At 40.9% G+C, this 16,019-nt stretch overlaps 1 protein-coding gene across 2 annotated transcripts in view; it reads left to right on the forward strand.

Annotated features, from left to right (window-relative positions):
* Nucleotides 1-16,019, forward strand: part of LOC6591445 (homeotic protein proboscipedia) — a 33,063-nt gene that overhangs the window by 4,100 nt on the left and 12,944 nt on the right. For both annotated transcript variants that reach the window (XM_002016932.2, XM_026994687.1), the window contains exon 2: nt 7,925-7,939. In XM_002016932.2, coding sequence (XP_002016968.1) covers nt 7,925-7,939 — 15 coding nt within the window. The remainder of the gene's footprint in view (nt 1-7,924; nt 7,940-16,019) is intronic.

Below are 16,019 nucleotides of genomic sequence, written 5' to 3' on the forward strand. Positions count from 1 at the left end.
GGAATGAAAAAGTTACTATAGTAATGAAAATAGTGAATACACTCAATAATTTTTTTGATAAGTACGTCCGTTTATATACAAATATTGAAAATAACCATACGATAATTGGTTTAAGATACGATATAGACCAAATATCGATACTTTGCGATAAACTTATGAAAGTTTCGCTTAGAAAATTATCACTTATCGTTATACTTTTTACACAAGCAATCAACTATCTTTCAAAACAAAGCATATCTCAGATAAACGATTCAAAACCCATTCCGTCGGCCCCTTCTTTATCTCCCAATCTCTTTACAGGCAAGTTTTCGATCAACTTTACGTCTTTTTCAAATAAAAAGTGATCACTAAATGTTATACCTTTCATAAAATGAATCTCCTTTCTTCAAAAACAAAGCAAGTCCCAGAAAAACCCATGAAAATATATCTCGTCAACCCCTTTTAGAGCTCCTCTTCCATCACAAGCCCCATTTAGATCCATTAAACCACAAAACTCCCAGCAGATAAGTGCCACCGCCTCCTCCTTTGCAGAAAAGGTAAACCCGACTCCATTGAACTTGAAATTCATATCACCGAGCATTAAATTAATTGAGGCTCGTCAAATCATTTTTTGGTGGACTAATTACGCGTCAAACGATGAAAAATCTCCATGGGATGTGTCCCAGGATTTCTATCTTTCACCTCAGTTGGGGATCTTTTGGGGATTTCTCGGGTCGCCTTCAATTAATTGTTACGACTTTATTATGGAGATAAGTGCACGCAGCGTCTTGCGGCCGGAGACAACAAAAGGGTTCTAATTGGCAGAGACCGCAGGACTCATGCCAGGATAATGCCGGGCAGACGTTTACGCCCCAAAGGGTTTTTTCCATATTTATCTTTGGCTTTTTCCTGAGTTTTTCTTTCGGTTTTCCCCTCTCCAGAATGACTGTGTGGAAAAAAAATCTGTTACAATTAGTTAAGCTCGAAGGCCGGCGGCGTCGGCGGCGGCTGGCCCAAAGTAAATTTTAAGATTATTATTTTTTTAAGCAATTTTTTTCGCCGGCTTTTTACATTATCTACAAACTGATTTGTCATTATTTTTTAAAGCGCAAAGAGGGCGAAATTTATCAGGGAATTATAAACATTAATGTGGCAGTGGTGCAGGCACTTGCCAGCAACTGCTGCGGATAGAGGAAAAACTTAAGAATGAGAGAGGAATTTCCAATTGAAATATAAACCTTAATAACCAATCTTAGGGCAACAATTCCCGGGCCATCATCTACGCTTCATTTTGTCCTTTAATTTCCCTCTAAAATTGGTCATTTGGTTGCCGATTTCCCGAGGAAAAAGTTTGTTTAACGTCAACCAATATCGATTTAATTTTATTTCCCACTCATTTAGCTAAAAGCGTTCCAGTGAAAAATGAAAATATTTGCTCACGATTAAATTAAAAAAACCGGAAAACTCACCAACACAAAAAAAGCAAAAAAGGAAAAGCGAGAAGGAAGGGGAGAAAAGTGTATGAGAGAAAAGCATTTTATGAAATGAATGCACTGACACTCTGGCCTCGCCTTTGCCTTTTGGTAAAAATTTGAATACATTATGAGGGGCGGAGAGAGAGAGAGAGGGGATGGACATGGACTCCCTGCAAATAAACTGCTGGAGAAGAGCGACTCCCACCGCAACCGCTCGCTCTGGACCTGCCACACCCCCAAACGAAACCCCCCCGAGAACGACGGACGGGCATGACAATGACACAAAAGCCGCGCACTTAATCGCCGTGGATCACATTCCGTAAAAACCGCGACGATAAAAATTTTTTACGCTCCATTCTCTGTGTACTTAGTGGAATGGAAGGGCCCCCACTCCTAGTCCTTGTTCCCGGAGAGAAAACCACCCACCCCCCGCCAAGGCGGTTGACCCGCCTGTCCGCAAATTTCCCTAAAGAAGATATCTCTCTGTCCAGTTTTTGCTCTTCTCTTTCCCTGCAAGAAGAAAATCAAATCTGAAATTATTTTCAATTTGTACGCGATTTATTTTTATGTCTTTTTTTACTTTTGAGACGAGAGGGAGAGTGCCTCAGAGACTCAGCCTCATTGCAGATCCCAGTTTAAACGATTTGTAAACATTTGAATTGGATTTTTCGGCCATAAAAATTGCTTGTTAGCGACTTTATCACGCAGAGGGCTTTGTGTTGTTGGCTAAGTTGTTGGCATTAGTGGCTATGGTATCATCAGCAGTGGGGGAAGTACTCCTACACCTATATTTATTACCCGATACCCAGTTCCCATAACTCAACTGCAAAGTTAATCGCATTTCATTCCACTTCACTGACAATAGATGTGCCAGCGAAAGGTGGCATGACTCTGTTTGGGGGCTGCAGTGCACTCTAACAACTATAATAAATTAATAAATTATCAAGTTTTTGCATAAACTACAGTCTTAACTTATCAATGAGCGGGAGAGTAGTACTATAATTACGGTGCCAGGCCCAGTCGAAGGGTGTTGTCAAAGACAAATGACTCTTAAAATACGAAATAAAATGGTGGAAAAATTAAGTAAGATTGTCACAAATTGTCGTAAATTATCATCATGTATTGGGTGATTGGCTGGGCGTGTGTTTACCAACTGATATTCTGAGTTTCGTAATGTTTACTGGAATATAGTGGCCTTTAAAAAGGGGACTTTACTTTGCGGAAGTCTGCGAATTAGTAGAATGCTTATTATAGTTCAAGAGAGATGCTTTCTTAGAGTTAAAAGATCTATAAATTAGTATGTGAAATTATCTACAGAATAAAGCTTTTTTGCAGAGCAATATTTCTTAAGGGAAAATGCTCCTAAAACAAGGGGAGACATTTTCCAAAGTCAAAGAAATATCCTATAACAAAAGCCAAAAAATAGCTCTGTTTCGAGGACTTTAAGATCACCCTGAAGACCCCCAAAGATCCGTAAGTTTTCATATGATCCCAACAAAATTTTAATATATTCCATAATCTTATAATAAATATCCTTCTTTAATTAAGATATCCCACATTCAAAAGAGATTCATTTTCCATTCAAGTTATTTCCTGTTCTCTTATGACACATCACCCCCCGAAAATCGCACCCCAAAAAGCATTAATTTATTATAAATATATCTCATATGAAGACCTAGTTTAAATCTCTGATTAATGTTAAACTCAGACAAAAAGGTCTTCCCCCAGAAGGCAGCAGCCACAAGAACAACAGGCAATAAACTGAAAAATATTTAACGGCGTTTAAAAGAGCGTGAAAAGTCAACAAGGACACAAACAGCCACTGGCAGGAGAAAACACGGACACACACACACACACACGCTCTCACATGTGATAACGTCGTAACCCCTGGATAACCCCCGGTTAACCCCTACAGGCGGTGTGTGTGTGTGTGTGTGTGTGTCTGTGTCTCTGATTTAAATAAAACTAATGTTTGTGTGGAAAATGGATTTTATGTGTGTTGTCATCGCCTCTGCCTCTCTTTCTCTCTCACTGTGTGCCTGTGCCTGTGCCTGTTGACTTTCCACAGTAAGGATTTCATTCCTTATTCAAATTCACCAAACGGATACGGATTCATTCGGTGGCAAACAGATTTAAAATTTCGCATACGCTTAGCACGTGAATGGGAATATCCTTGAGAGGACGACGACGGCGACGACACACCGCTTTCCGTCGAGTCATGCATCATATCTACAGCTGCGGAAGCCCCTGAAAACATAGAGGAGGGGTTCCAGCCTCATCCTCAAGGATTCGGTTTGAGTTTGGGTTACCGTTTTCGAGAGAGGTGAGAGGTTGTTTTGGGGTGGGGGTTGGGGTTGGGGTTGGGTTGTGGCGCGCGTGGTTGACACGTGATTCCGTTGGTCGTAAATTTTCCCAAGAATGTTCGAAACACATTTTTTAGTGGTTCTTGTAGTTTTTAATTTGTGGCTTGTTGAGCACTGTGTTAACGGTTATTATTTATGGGATTTCGCTGCGATGATAAACGAAAATTATGGATAGACCAAGTCTCGAAAGCGGATATTACCTGAGTGATAAGGTTTTTGTGGAAGTGTATTCCAAGAAGAGGTTGCTCTTTGGCAACCAACCCCGAAAAAGGGCGGAACGGAGCAAAAAGCTGTCACTTGGGGATGCTGCTGCAGATGTACATATCACTGTGTGAGTGAGTGCTGTATCTGTGTGTGAGAGAGTGAGGTTTGTGTGTGTCAGTGAGTGTCAAGGCATCATCCATCATTTTGGACTTGACCTTTTTTTGTTAGAGGCTAAGCTTCCGTTTAACAGGAGTCTAGCAAGGGAATCTTTAATTTTTGATACGAGTATATGCTACGAATAGAATGCACATGTTACAGATACAAGATACACAGATAGACGAAGGAGGAGAGCAGTCAAATGTCAGACATTTCACATAAGCGACTCTCTTGCTCTCTCTCTCTCTTTGGGCATCCTGCAATGCAATGTCTCATTGCTGATGATTAAGCCAGAGCATATAGTATCCCCCTCTTTATGTATCTGTATCTCTCCCTGGTTCGGTTTTCACTTTTGTGTCGTGTTAAAAATGAATTTGTCATCTGTAAACGGTCTGACATGTTTGCCAAAAAAAAACGAGCCCATACATCAATTGTTGTTTCTGAAGTCCAGAAGTCTTTGATTGATTTGCATTGAAAATCGTGATTTTAATTGACATGCGATGAGCGAAAGCAATCCAAGAGAGCAATAATTATGTCAATCTTGCATCAGATGCTTGATCGATTGATCGATTGGACAGGACTTAAGGCTTTAAGGTGCATTTTGGGACTATTTTAATGTAGATTTGACCTAACAAGAGCTGGTAAGAGGCTTTGAAAGAGCTCTTACTTTTTGAATACTTGTTTTGAAGGCTATTAAATAATATAATCAGATGGAAATGTGATTAAAATACATTTTAAATGCTTTTTTTTATTTTGCATAGGTTTCCAGGCCTTTCTTTGACTTGCATTTAATATTTCCCTTAAAATATTTCCCAAAGCGTATTAAAAATTCCTGAAGTAATATATTTAACTCCACATAACAATACAAATGAAAAGCCACAGACAGGTGCCACCAAACGAATGATTCGCGTTGAATAATAAACTGCAATAATTGAATGTCTGTAACATAAATGTAAATCCACACACACACAGAAAACACAAACCGAAATAGGTATACGTTTGTTCGTTGGTAATTACAACTCTTTTTGGAGTTATTAATTAAAATTCACATACACCCATGGACACCATGGACGTGGACAAATGGAACGTGATAGATGTAACATGCCATAAAAATATCAGCAATAAGTGGGACAATCGTGAACCAATAAAGAGGAGGGGATGGGCTTGGGGTCCACGGTTCCCTGAGCCTTATAATGGGGGCAGCCCAAAATCGTTTAGCTTTAATATGATGAGTGGGTTTTGGGTGGCCAAAATGGGTGAGGGAAGGCAGGTGGAAAGGTGGAAAAGTGGGAGCCATCGTTCAGATCATTGGCCAAATGATTTTTCGAACAATTTGTTGCTTCGCTGGAGGGGGCCTAAAGAGCGTGAAATTGATATGCAATTAAAATAATATTTTTCCAGTCGAGTGATATTTAGAATAATTATTGGATATATCTGGCGTATATATCACGTATGTATGGATGGTATTTTATGGCCCCACAGATGTCACAACAATGCAAAAATATCGGCACCAAAAATGTGCTTGAAATAATAATTTGCTTTTTCCATTAAAGCTGCGGTTCAAGGATTTTCCACTTCTTATTTTTAATTCAACGCCAAAAAGACAGACTAAAGAGGGGGAGAGTGGGAGAGTAGGTTTTTGGGGGAGAGGCAGGACTGAGTGACTGCTGCGGTTAATGGCTTTTGAATGCAAATTCAATTTTATCGCACTCTGTTCACTTTTTAATAAGATTTTCCTTCACTTTCCAGCCCCATCCGCTGCTCTCTAGCCTCTCTATATTGTCTGCTGGCGAAAGGTGCACTCTGCTGGAAATGAAAATTAGTTGCAAGAATCCCAAAAAACAAAAAAATATACCAGCGAAAGAAAAAGAAAGAACTGAGCCAAAAAGACACGCGACTTGCGACCTGCGAGAAATGCTTTTTGGCGCCACAAGCCTCCAAAACCTGACTGCCTGCCTGCCTGCTGCCTCCTGTGCCCCTGCCCTTGCCCCTCCCTTTTTGAGACGTAGTGGTGGTGGTGGTTGTACCTTTTCTCGATGGGGCACAGCCCACAATCCAACAAATTGCGTTTCGTGTGCAAGAGTGGGTGGGAAAACTGTCAGAATGAATGAGTAGCATGGTCACACCTACCCGGCTGTCAGTCATGAAACGAATGGCAATGGCCAAACGGTAACACTCTCCCAAAACAAAACTGTCCAAGGCGTTGCCTTCAATCCGAAGTTTAAACTGCAAAAATATTCACCTATAGACGGATGGACGGATCTCTTTCCCAACATTCTTTTCAATTAGGTAAATGGTCTCTGAGTATGATTAGAAAGTGTTTTGAGGTGGAACGAGGGAAAGTCTAGAACGTAATGAAAGCGTTGTTCAATGGAGTGGCACGTAAGATATTTCAATTATAAAATAAGGGGAGATAGATAGAAAGATCGAATTAACACGGAACTGTGGATGAAGATGTACTCTAATTATGCTCAAAAATGGACAGTTCTTGACTTGGAATTCGGCATAGAACTTTATTAACGAGGGACTTCGAAATCAATATATAATGTTTTTATGTTATTTCTGAACTGATCCTATATTCTATCCCTTCCTTAGTTTCTGTCTCTAGCAAAGTTCTTTAGTTCTTCATATACTTATCGATTATCCATTCAATTTTTTGTCCCTTTTAAGCAGCCTTTAAAGGACTTTATGAAAACTTATGGGAGACTGGTTTAATGCCAAAAATATCATTAAATATTCATTGAAGTGTGTAAATATTTTAAGACTCCTGCCACATCGTTTCCAGTCACCTGAAAAGGCAGCAGCAGACTGCGTTGCAACAAAGTATCTGCATTCTTTATGTATCTTTTTTTTGGGCTGCAGCAGAGAAAGAACGCTCCATAAAGAATCCGCTACACTCATGTGGGATGTAGCAAAACTTTCTTTCTTTGAAGTTTAGTTTGGCTCAAAAGTGGAAAATAATTAACCTCAAAGTTTTTGAGAAGGCGGAAGTTGCCACAGTCGACACATGCAGCACGTAACGAGCGGTCAAGCGGACCCCCAAACAATTTCCTCCTGGTCCCCCAGTACTTAATTGAGAAGTTTCGATAGGAAAAACACAGAGGGGAAGCCAAAGCCCCACTCCAAGGATGTCTCAGAGAAGTTCGGGCTCTCTCCGCAGTCTATTATTGGAAGGAAGCTAAGGGGTTGGATGATGATGAAGATGATGATGATGTGGATGGGTGGATGGAAGGCAAATAAAATCATGCTGTCGGAAATAATAGCGTCTGGCCGGGAACTTAATTCCGAGTGGGGTTTGGGGTTTGGGGCAGCCCAAGTTTATGCAGTTTCATAAGCAATATTTGATATTTTTCGTGTGGCAGCAGCAGCAGCATCAGAAGAAGGGGCACCATCTGCATGATTAGCAAATATTTTTGTTTCGATAATCAGCGAACAATCCCATTTCTATATGGAAGGAAGCTCATGAGTATGACTGGCATTTTGTCTGGCAGTTATCTTACGATATTCCAACAGTTAAAGATGGAATAAGTTTTTGGGGGATAGAAAGTAGAGTTTTTATTTGAATTAAATTATTTTCGGTGGGAAATAGTCTTGGAAAATACAGAACTTCCTACTCAGTATTTATTTCAAGAAAATATTCATCATATACTAATGAAAAATACTCCAAATAAATCCTGTAAGCACCTCCTTGCAAATGATTTCTTGTAATTTTCTAATCGAAACTCCCTTTCTGCTTCTCCATTTCAGGTGATAACTCCATAAGTAAGTACTTCCCCTACAAGAAAACAAAACAATTACTCATCCATTGCGCAACATAAAATACAATATATTTTCAACCACAAAACAAAAACATTTTCCAATTGGCTTGAAAGTACGAGTATATCCAAAAAAAAGCACCAAAGATACATTTTGCATTCGCTGTAGGATACAGAAACTTCACTTCAAGGTAGTAGATCCCTCAAAAACCGCAAAAGCCCTGATTAAATGTTATTAAAAACATTTTTGCCAGCCTATAGAAATCTCTGCCAAAAAACCGCAAAACGAAATTCATGAAATTTCAATAATTGTATAATAATTTCCCTTGAAAAAAACTATATCAATTCTGTGGAAATATATTGAGGGGCTTGTTTTTTTGTGACGACCATTTTGTGTATCGAAATCATCTAGAGTTGACCCAAACTGAGAAAAAAAGTGAACCCAAACAGAGAAGAAAACAAAAAAAAAGTGAACCAATCAAGCGGACGACCATTTTGGAGACGGTTTCAGCGGAAACGTCGCTTTTTCATGTTCGTGACCAAAGTTTAAGTCTGACTGGTCTTCGGGAATGGGAATGGGAATGGGAACGGGGAGGGGATACAGAGACAAACTGAGAATCGAAAGAGAGACAGCGAGGTAGAGAGAGTAAAAAAACATACAAATTTTTACCTGAATTAAATTGAGTAACGAAAACACGAAAAGTTTTTTAATGCCTGGCAGCAGACATTGAAGGTTGAGGAGAGGTACATAAATACACAATACATAAATACACAAGAAATATAAGTATATGAGTATATATGTATGTATGTATATGTAGACCATTCTTATTTCATTTTTTGTTGCTGTTTACTTATCAGGGGGGAGAATAGCAGGGGAGGAGGAGTAAGGTAGTGCTGAACCAAACACGCTACCATTTTTTGGGCTTAGTTCTACAGACAGAAAAAAAAGATGAAAATCAGTATGGTTTCTGGAGAATAAATAAGGTTTTTGTGGTATATTTGTACATATGTATATATATTTATGGCTAGTAAATCCATAGATATACTTCATATTAGAAAACTATGGGTCCAGGGCCCTACGCACTCGCTTCGCCTCTCAGCCCCCGGCTCACGCGCTTTGCTCAGGCCGATATGAGTTAAAAAAGCGGGAAACGACGAGTACGCACAACTTTTTTAAATGCATAATAGAAAGATATCTTAAATTTAAATCTTGATTGATTATAGTTATATTCGTTTGGCTTTTAAACCTGAAATGGAAATGATTAAGTATCTAAGACGATGGCTTTACTCTTTAATAAAGCTTTGACTAAGTAGAAAATATATTTTATACTAAGTGATATATATATATACCCTGATATACTAAATGATATATATAATTTAATGTCATTCAAACAATCGGTCTATTCTTAAATACTCTTCAATCAAAAATAATTCATTGAAGATTCAAAGTTTCATCAAAAGCCAATGTCTATTGCCCATGTTGTATGGATATCCAGGGTTTTCTAAGCCCCTTATTTTTTTCTTTTCTTAATTTTGTATCTTTTTTTGTCAGTGTACCTGTAAACACGCTCTCTCCCCTGACCAGTACTCACCTACTCGCTCTCCCTCCGCTCTCTTTCCGCTTTTGTGGTATTGGTAGAGGGGCGGTTGTTGCGGAGGAAATAATTACATGATTGAGGTACTCCACACACACACACACACACACAGACACGCTGAAACATGGAAAGGGCAACACTTGCATGAATACCCACAATGACAAACACTGGGCCACCACCGCCCTTCCTCCCCCCATCCATTTCGCTCTCTCTTTCCCTCTCTGGAAGTTCTCTTGGGTTTTTTTTTCGTGGCCTTTCTGGTGGTGGTCGTTGTCTGATCGAAAAGAACATGTCAGAGGTTCCTGACCATTGCATGACTTGGCCCCCCTGTGTCCCCATGTTGTCCCCGTGTGTGTCCCTGTGCGAGTGTGTATCTGTGTGTTGAAGCACCGGCACATGCACGAGCATGAATGAATGAATGGCTTTGGCTATGGCATGGCGGCTTTTTTTATATAGCCGGTTCTTGTTCGTGTGCTTTTTTCCTTCTTTCTTTCGTAGTTTTTTCTTTTGGTCTTTTTTTTTATAATTCACGGCAAAAGACCGCAACAAAGACCGGGGCCCCAGAGCAATTATTGTATCGGTTGCCCCACACACACCAGTCCCGTACCATGCAAACCACCACCAGTGTAGAGTGACCTCCTCCCTCCACCCGCTCCTCCCTCTCAGCCGCAAAACGGTAACCATTCGCTTGGCCAGGAACGTGTGTCCTTGTGTGTTTGTGTAAGGACTGACGTTGAGGTCAGGGCATTGTCGTGTGGTTATTGGCTGGCTGCTTGTCGGTTGGTTGGTTACCTCACAGAAGGATTCTAATGCACACACAACGAGCCAACACGAACACACAAAAAGCCATAGGATATGCAAGGCTTATACAATACATATAATACATACATAGAGGACTATAAAGTACATGGAAAACCAAACACTTCTGAAGACTCGACAAAAATATACGCTAGAATTTGAAGAGTGGAGAGTGTCTCTTAATTTCCTAAAAAAATTCTGCGGGGTTTAGAGATAGCATAAAGACTTCGCCTTGCATTATTCATGAAATATTTATAGAAATTTGAGAATTTATCACTTTTAAGGGACTGTATTTATAATCAGGGAAAAATTAAATTCTTAAATTTCATAATTTATTTTGATAAATATAAAAAAACAATTAGATTCAAAAAACGTATTTTTTAATTTTTGTTGTGTAGAAAGAGGATTTTTTATTTTTACAATATGTAAAATAGAATACAAAATTTGTTAAAAAACTGCAAAAAATTCGTTTCTTGGTTGAAGTTTATTTAAAGATTATATATACAAAAAAATCAAGAACATATTTCCGTTATAAGTGATCTTGTTTAATTCAAAAAACTATTACTCCATGAGTATTAAAATAAATTAAGAAAAATATTAAAGCTATAGATACAAACCTCCCACCAAAATATGTCTCAACTTTCCTACTCTTCAAAGACGTTTTCTTAGAAGAACTCTTCTCATACGTTTATTCTTATCTTTTATTTTAATAGTTTTTTTAATGGTTAAACTTTTCCCCACATTAAATTTAATGTTTGTACATATCCTTTTGTCCAACAATATAATTTGAGACTTCCTCAATTGTTCTTTTACATTTTCCAACAACCTCTACGAATAGATCATCTATGACGACTACGCGCCAGCTTGTCCGTCATGAGGATTTACCATTAATTTTGCCCTGACCTCTAAAGTTCCGCCTCCAGACAACCAACCAAAAAAAAAAAAACACTCCCCCATGCAGAAGAGACCTTCAGAGACACACTCTCCACTCCCTCTGCAACTGTGGGTTCCCGCTATCGTTCCCGTTCCCCTCGATTGCAGCAGTGGCAGGATTAATTTCTAATTTCGCCTAATGTTCAGAGAGTGTTCGATGTTTACATTTTGGGTGCTGTGCTCGTGTTTTTGGTCTCGTCTTCTAATTTACCTTGATAAAATTGTACCGATTCCCCATTCCCATTCCCATGACCAGAGACCTCGGACCCAGAGACCAGAGACCGGACCCCAGACCCCAGACCCATCCCAAGCCCTGCCCTATCCCCGGGCTGTTTTTGTCTCTGCCCTCGTAAACGCATTCATCGTTGTCTCTGAGCCGAGTCGTCTCCGAGTCGAGTCCGGGGCGATGTCTACTACGGCTCTGAGTCGGAGTCGGAGACGGAGACGGACGACCAGGGCCCACATGTTTGCATCATTAATCATGACGTTTCAGCTCTGACACATTTGGCCGATCGGCGGCAAAGGCAGCAGCAGCAACGGCAACAGCAGCAGCAGCGCTCTAACAAACGGAGGATTGTAATGAACACGTTTTGTAAGGCAGATAGAGAGGTATTACTGTATGCCAGAAAAAGACAGAAACTAAGGGCAGAAAAAGACAGAAACTAAGAGACAGAAAGAGATAAAAACTAAGAGACAGACTGCCAGACGAAATACCTTAAAAAAAAAAAACACCAGAGGATGAGACAGACGCACGTCAACGATGGCTCGCGGACAGCAGCAGCAGCAGCGGACGTGTACGCACAGCGAGAGGGCCGATGCCGATGCCGATGCCTCTTCTCGTCAGCGGCCAAGAGACAATGGGCCACCATTTGAAGACAAATATTTTCACAATGGTAGCAGAAGACAAAAAGATAGAACAGCAAACAGTAGACGGAGGCAAACTCATGTAAATATTGGCCAAAAACTATTTACGAAACTATTAGCTGCAGTTATGGGACAAGAGACTAATTGTGGCCAAGACTCCTGTGGTGGCTTGGGAGGGCGCGGAATCGTCTTGAAAGGGAGAGTTTATGAGGCAGAGATGACGAGGAGATAATAAAACATTAGCAAAAGGGGAAGGTGCACCATCAGAAGGGATTATTGCATAAGGATATGTCCAACCCAAGGACTTGGAAGATAAAAGAGTCATTTAGATTGTATACATTGCAGATAGTAGTAGCATAAAATGTAGAGTTCTGAGGGATTGTCTGGAAATCAAGGATCATTGATTGCAGGAGGAGTTTTGTAAGCACTTCATGGTGTTTTTGGGAATACAGCTTCTAGGGAATAAAAGTAAGATACATTTCCATTCTCAGATCTTTGGAAAGGGTTTGACCTGAGAAAACTCTACCTCTAATTAAGGATCATTTAGTATTTGATTTATATATAATTTTACAAAGAAACAATATAAGGAAAATTCCACTGAAAGATCTTTTTGGAGGACACTCACATTTGCAGGCTGCAAATACTAAGATCTAAGAATTATGACCAAACAGGAAGTTCTTTACTTTGAAAACTGGGGCAGGCCCAAAGACCTGCCCGACATCGCATCATTTACTTATTTTTATGTACATTTAAAAGTCGTAAAACTTTAAAGATACTCTCCTTTTTAAGACACTCTTTTCACCTTCCTTATTGGAGCGCTTGGAATATTTAAATTTCGCTTTTCTTAAAGCGATTTTCGAGAGCGAACGCTTTTCGACAAGTTTTGCCGACTGAAAGGCCATTTGTCCTTGGTATCAGGATAGCTGCTACTAAACCAAATCTAGGTTGACTTATATACTTCCGTTTCCGGCAGCGAACATACGCTACAACTTGGCTCTCAAGCGCCTGTTCGTAGTCCTTACAGCGCACCTCCCTCCTTCCAGCCAACGCATAGCTTATGTTCTTGGGGATTTTTTATGGCTGACTTTCTCGGGGAGGGTTGTGGGTGCAGAGTGGAGGGTGGAGCGTGCAGGGTGGTGGAGGGGGATCTGGCAGGAGTGTACTTGGCGCAGAAACAGAATTTTATGCAAATATCCTAATCAAATTCACATTTTGAAGTTCAACTGTTTTATCCAAAAGTTTTACCTACCCGAAAGCCAGAAGCCTGGAAGCTGAAGCCAAAAGCTGGCAACGTCGTCGACGTCGTGTGGCAGACGCAGTCGAGACGCGCAGCAGCAGCAACCAGAAGGAGGATGCCACCCATTTTTAATTTATTTCCACTTACAAAAAAAAAAGAAGGAACTCTAGCCAGAAGCAGAGGCAGGAGCCCACACACCTTCCTTTATCCGTATCCGGTGCGTGCGTCCGGCGGAGTTTGGTTCTCGTTTGGGTTTGGGGTTGGTGTTATCGGGTGTTCTTCCCCCCATCTTCCTCCTCTGGGCTGGGTCCATGGCACACCGCTCTGGCCATATCCTCATCCGTCCCATGCGGTGGTTGTCGCCCAATATTTTCACTTATCAAAGCGGTCCGGCCCCACCTCCCGGAAAAACCCACCACAAACTTAAATCTGCATGTCGAAAGCGATTAAACAGTTACCGCCGCTGCCGCTGTGTGGGGATTGTGGCTGCTACTTCGGCATCACAGAGTGGCTTCCACGAAATTAAAACAAAGGCAGAAGCACAAAAAAAGGATAAAAATTAGTCACTCTGCGGTGACAGTAATTCTCAGGCAGATGCCGATGCCCCACCAAATGCCCCAGCCACCATCCTCCATCTATAGCTCCCCCGCTGTGGTGTCTGTGTGTGCGAGTGTGTGTGGGGCATTCGTTGCGGCACTCGGCAACAACTGTGCAACATTCGTGCCCATCCTCGCCATTGAGTGATTAATTGCAATTTAAACGGTTTCAATTAAGGCAATGCGCATCCTTCGGTCCCCCCAGAGTCCTTTGAGTCCCCGGCTATCATTTCGTTTTTGTCTCTGGTTTTTATCTTATTGATGGAATCGATGGCAGTGATAGACAATGGCTTGAAGGGAAATTAGGTAAAATATTGAGAAAAACGGAACAAAAACCATATGATTAAAGGTGAATCATTTTGGGCCTTTTATCAGAGATATTCTGTCTGGTTTCTGATGGCCTTTGGAGCCCATTTATGTGTTAAATTTTATTATATTTCAAAGCTGTTCTACAGATACATTTTTCTACCAAAGTTCTACTCATAAAGGTATAAGTTTTGGGTCATTTAACATTATGCAGATAAAAGATCTCTATTCCACCTCAATTGTTGTAGATCTTTAACTTAAGGCCACATTTCCACTTCATTCGTTTTCCCCATCGACGGACACATAATCGTTCGTGCAATTGCCTCGTAATACCCAGTAATCATTTCATCAATTTCGAAGCAACTGCCATGAAATATACGAGTATGTATGCCCAAAGCTCAATTGACTAGCAAAACACTTTCCACGAATGATATATGCCCAGAGCCCAGAGCTTATGCATAAATAAGGGAAATAAATGTACATACCATACAATATTGAATGGAACTATGTGACACAGAGCATATGTCGCCACCTGTGTGTAATGCCCCCCGAGGGCTACACATGGATTTGACAAGAATTTGGAATGGGACACCCATCCCCCAAAGAGAGGTGGAAACTTTGACGGCCAGCAAGACAAAATGCAAAACTTTTGGCCAAAAATACAAGGAGTGTTGCCGTTCCTTAGGCAAATTCGTATGTGAAACATTTGGCAGGCAGGCGATTTATTTAATGTCTCTGCCATAGAATAGAGCTGCCAAGGACCTCAATGGGGGAGGGCCAGGCCAGGCCATTCCATGGCATGCCATGCATGGCAGGCAGGCTGCAGGTTTCAGTGATTTAAATGATTTATGTCTCAAGACTTTGACTCCAGGGTTAATATTGGCCAAAAGGCACAGAGGAAAAAAAGAGCAAAAGAGCAAAACCAAAACGACAGCAGCCACCACAAGAACAGAGCATATTTTAGGGGACAAATTTACGCACTGCCAGAGAGCGCACAGAACATGGCAACCCATTGGCTGCAACTTGCGTTCTGTGGCCCATAACTCATATCGAAAAGGCGGCGCTTGTGGCAAATTGGAGGCTCCAGCAGCAGCAGACGAGACCGATACTCCGTCCACACACAGCTGCATCATCATGTTGAACGCATGCGAACACCCGTTGAAATTCAATTATCGGAAACCGGATCGCGAGGGAACCCAGGCGGGGGCCATCACGCATACGCCATGTTGTCGGAGTCGGAGTCGGAGCCGGACCCGCAATTAAAGCGCCAGCCGCAGCCGTTAATTAATTTGCATTTGCGACAGCCACACAAAATACACAGAGAAGCACACACACACACACACACACACACAAACTAAAACTTGTTGATTGCCCAACACGCTAGACTGGAACTAAAAAGAAAGTGGCTCTCACTAAAGATAGACGAAGGAGGGATGCTCTTTTGAAATAAAGAATAAACGAAATGGAGGCTTTTTGATGGTTCATCCAAGAGAGGACACTCTTATCAAGGAAACCCATATACCTTTCCATCAAAAAGTAGGGTATAAATTGCTTAGCCATAGAAGCATTGTGTCAATTAACCAATTTGTGTGTGTTGGCCCGGCTACAAAGAAACAAAGCAGCCCCCTGCCATTTTATCGGCCGAAGATTTATAGCATTTTTAAATAGTTTTTCGCTGTTAAGTGGCTGGTGTGCTGAAAGCTTTAGTTAGAATGTTGCAAAATGTGCATAAATAGTCGCAGCTAATTGGTCAAGAGG

Source organism: Drosophila persimilis, unplaced genomic scaffold, assembly GCF_003286085.1.
Source record: "Drosophila persimilis strain 14011-0111.01,24,50 unplaced genomic scaffold, DperRS2 tig00000000-arrow-pilon, whole genome shotgun sequence".
Lineage (NCBI taxonomy): Eukaryota > Metazoa > Arthropoda > Insecta > Diptera > Drosophilidae > Drosophila > Drosophila persimilis.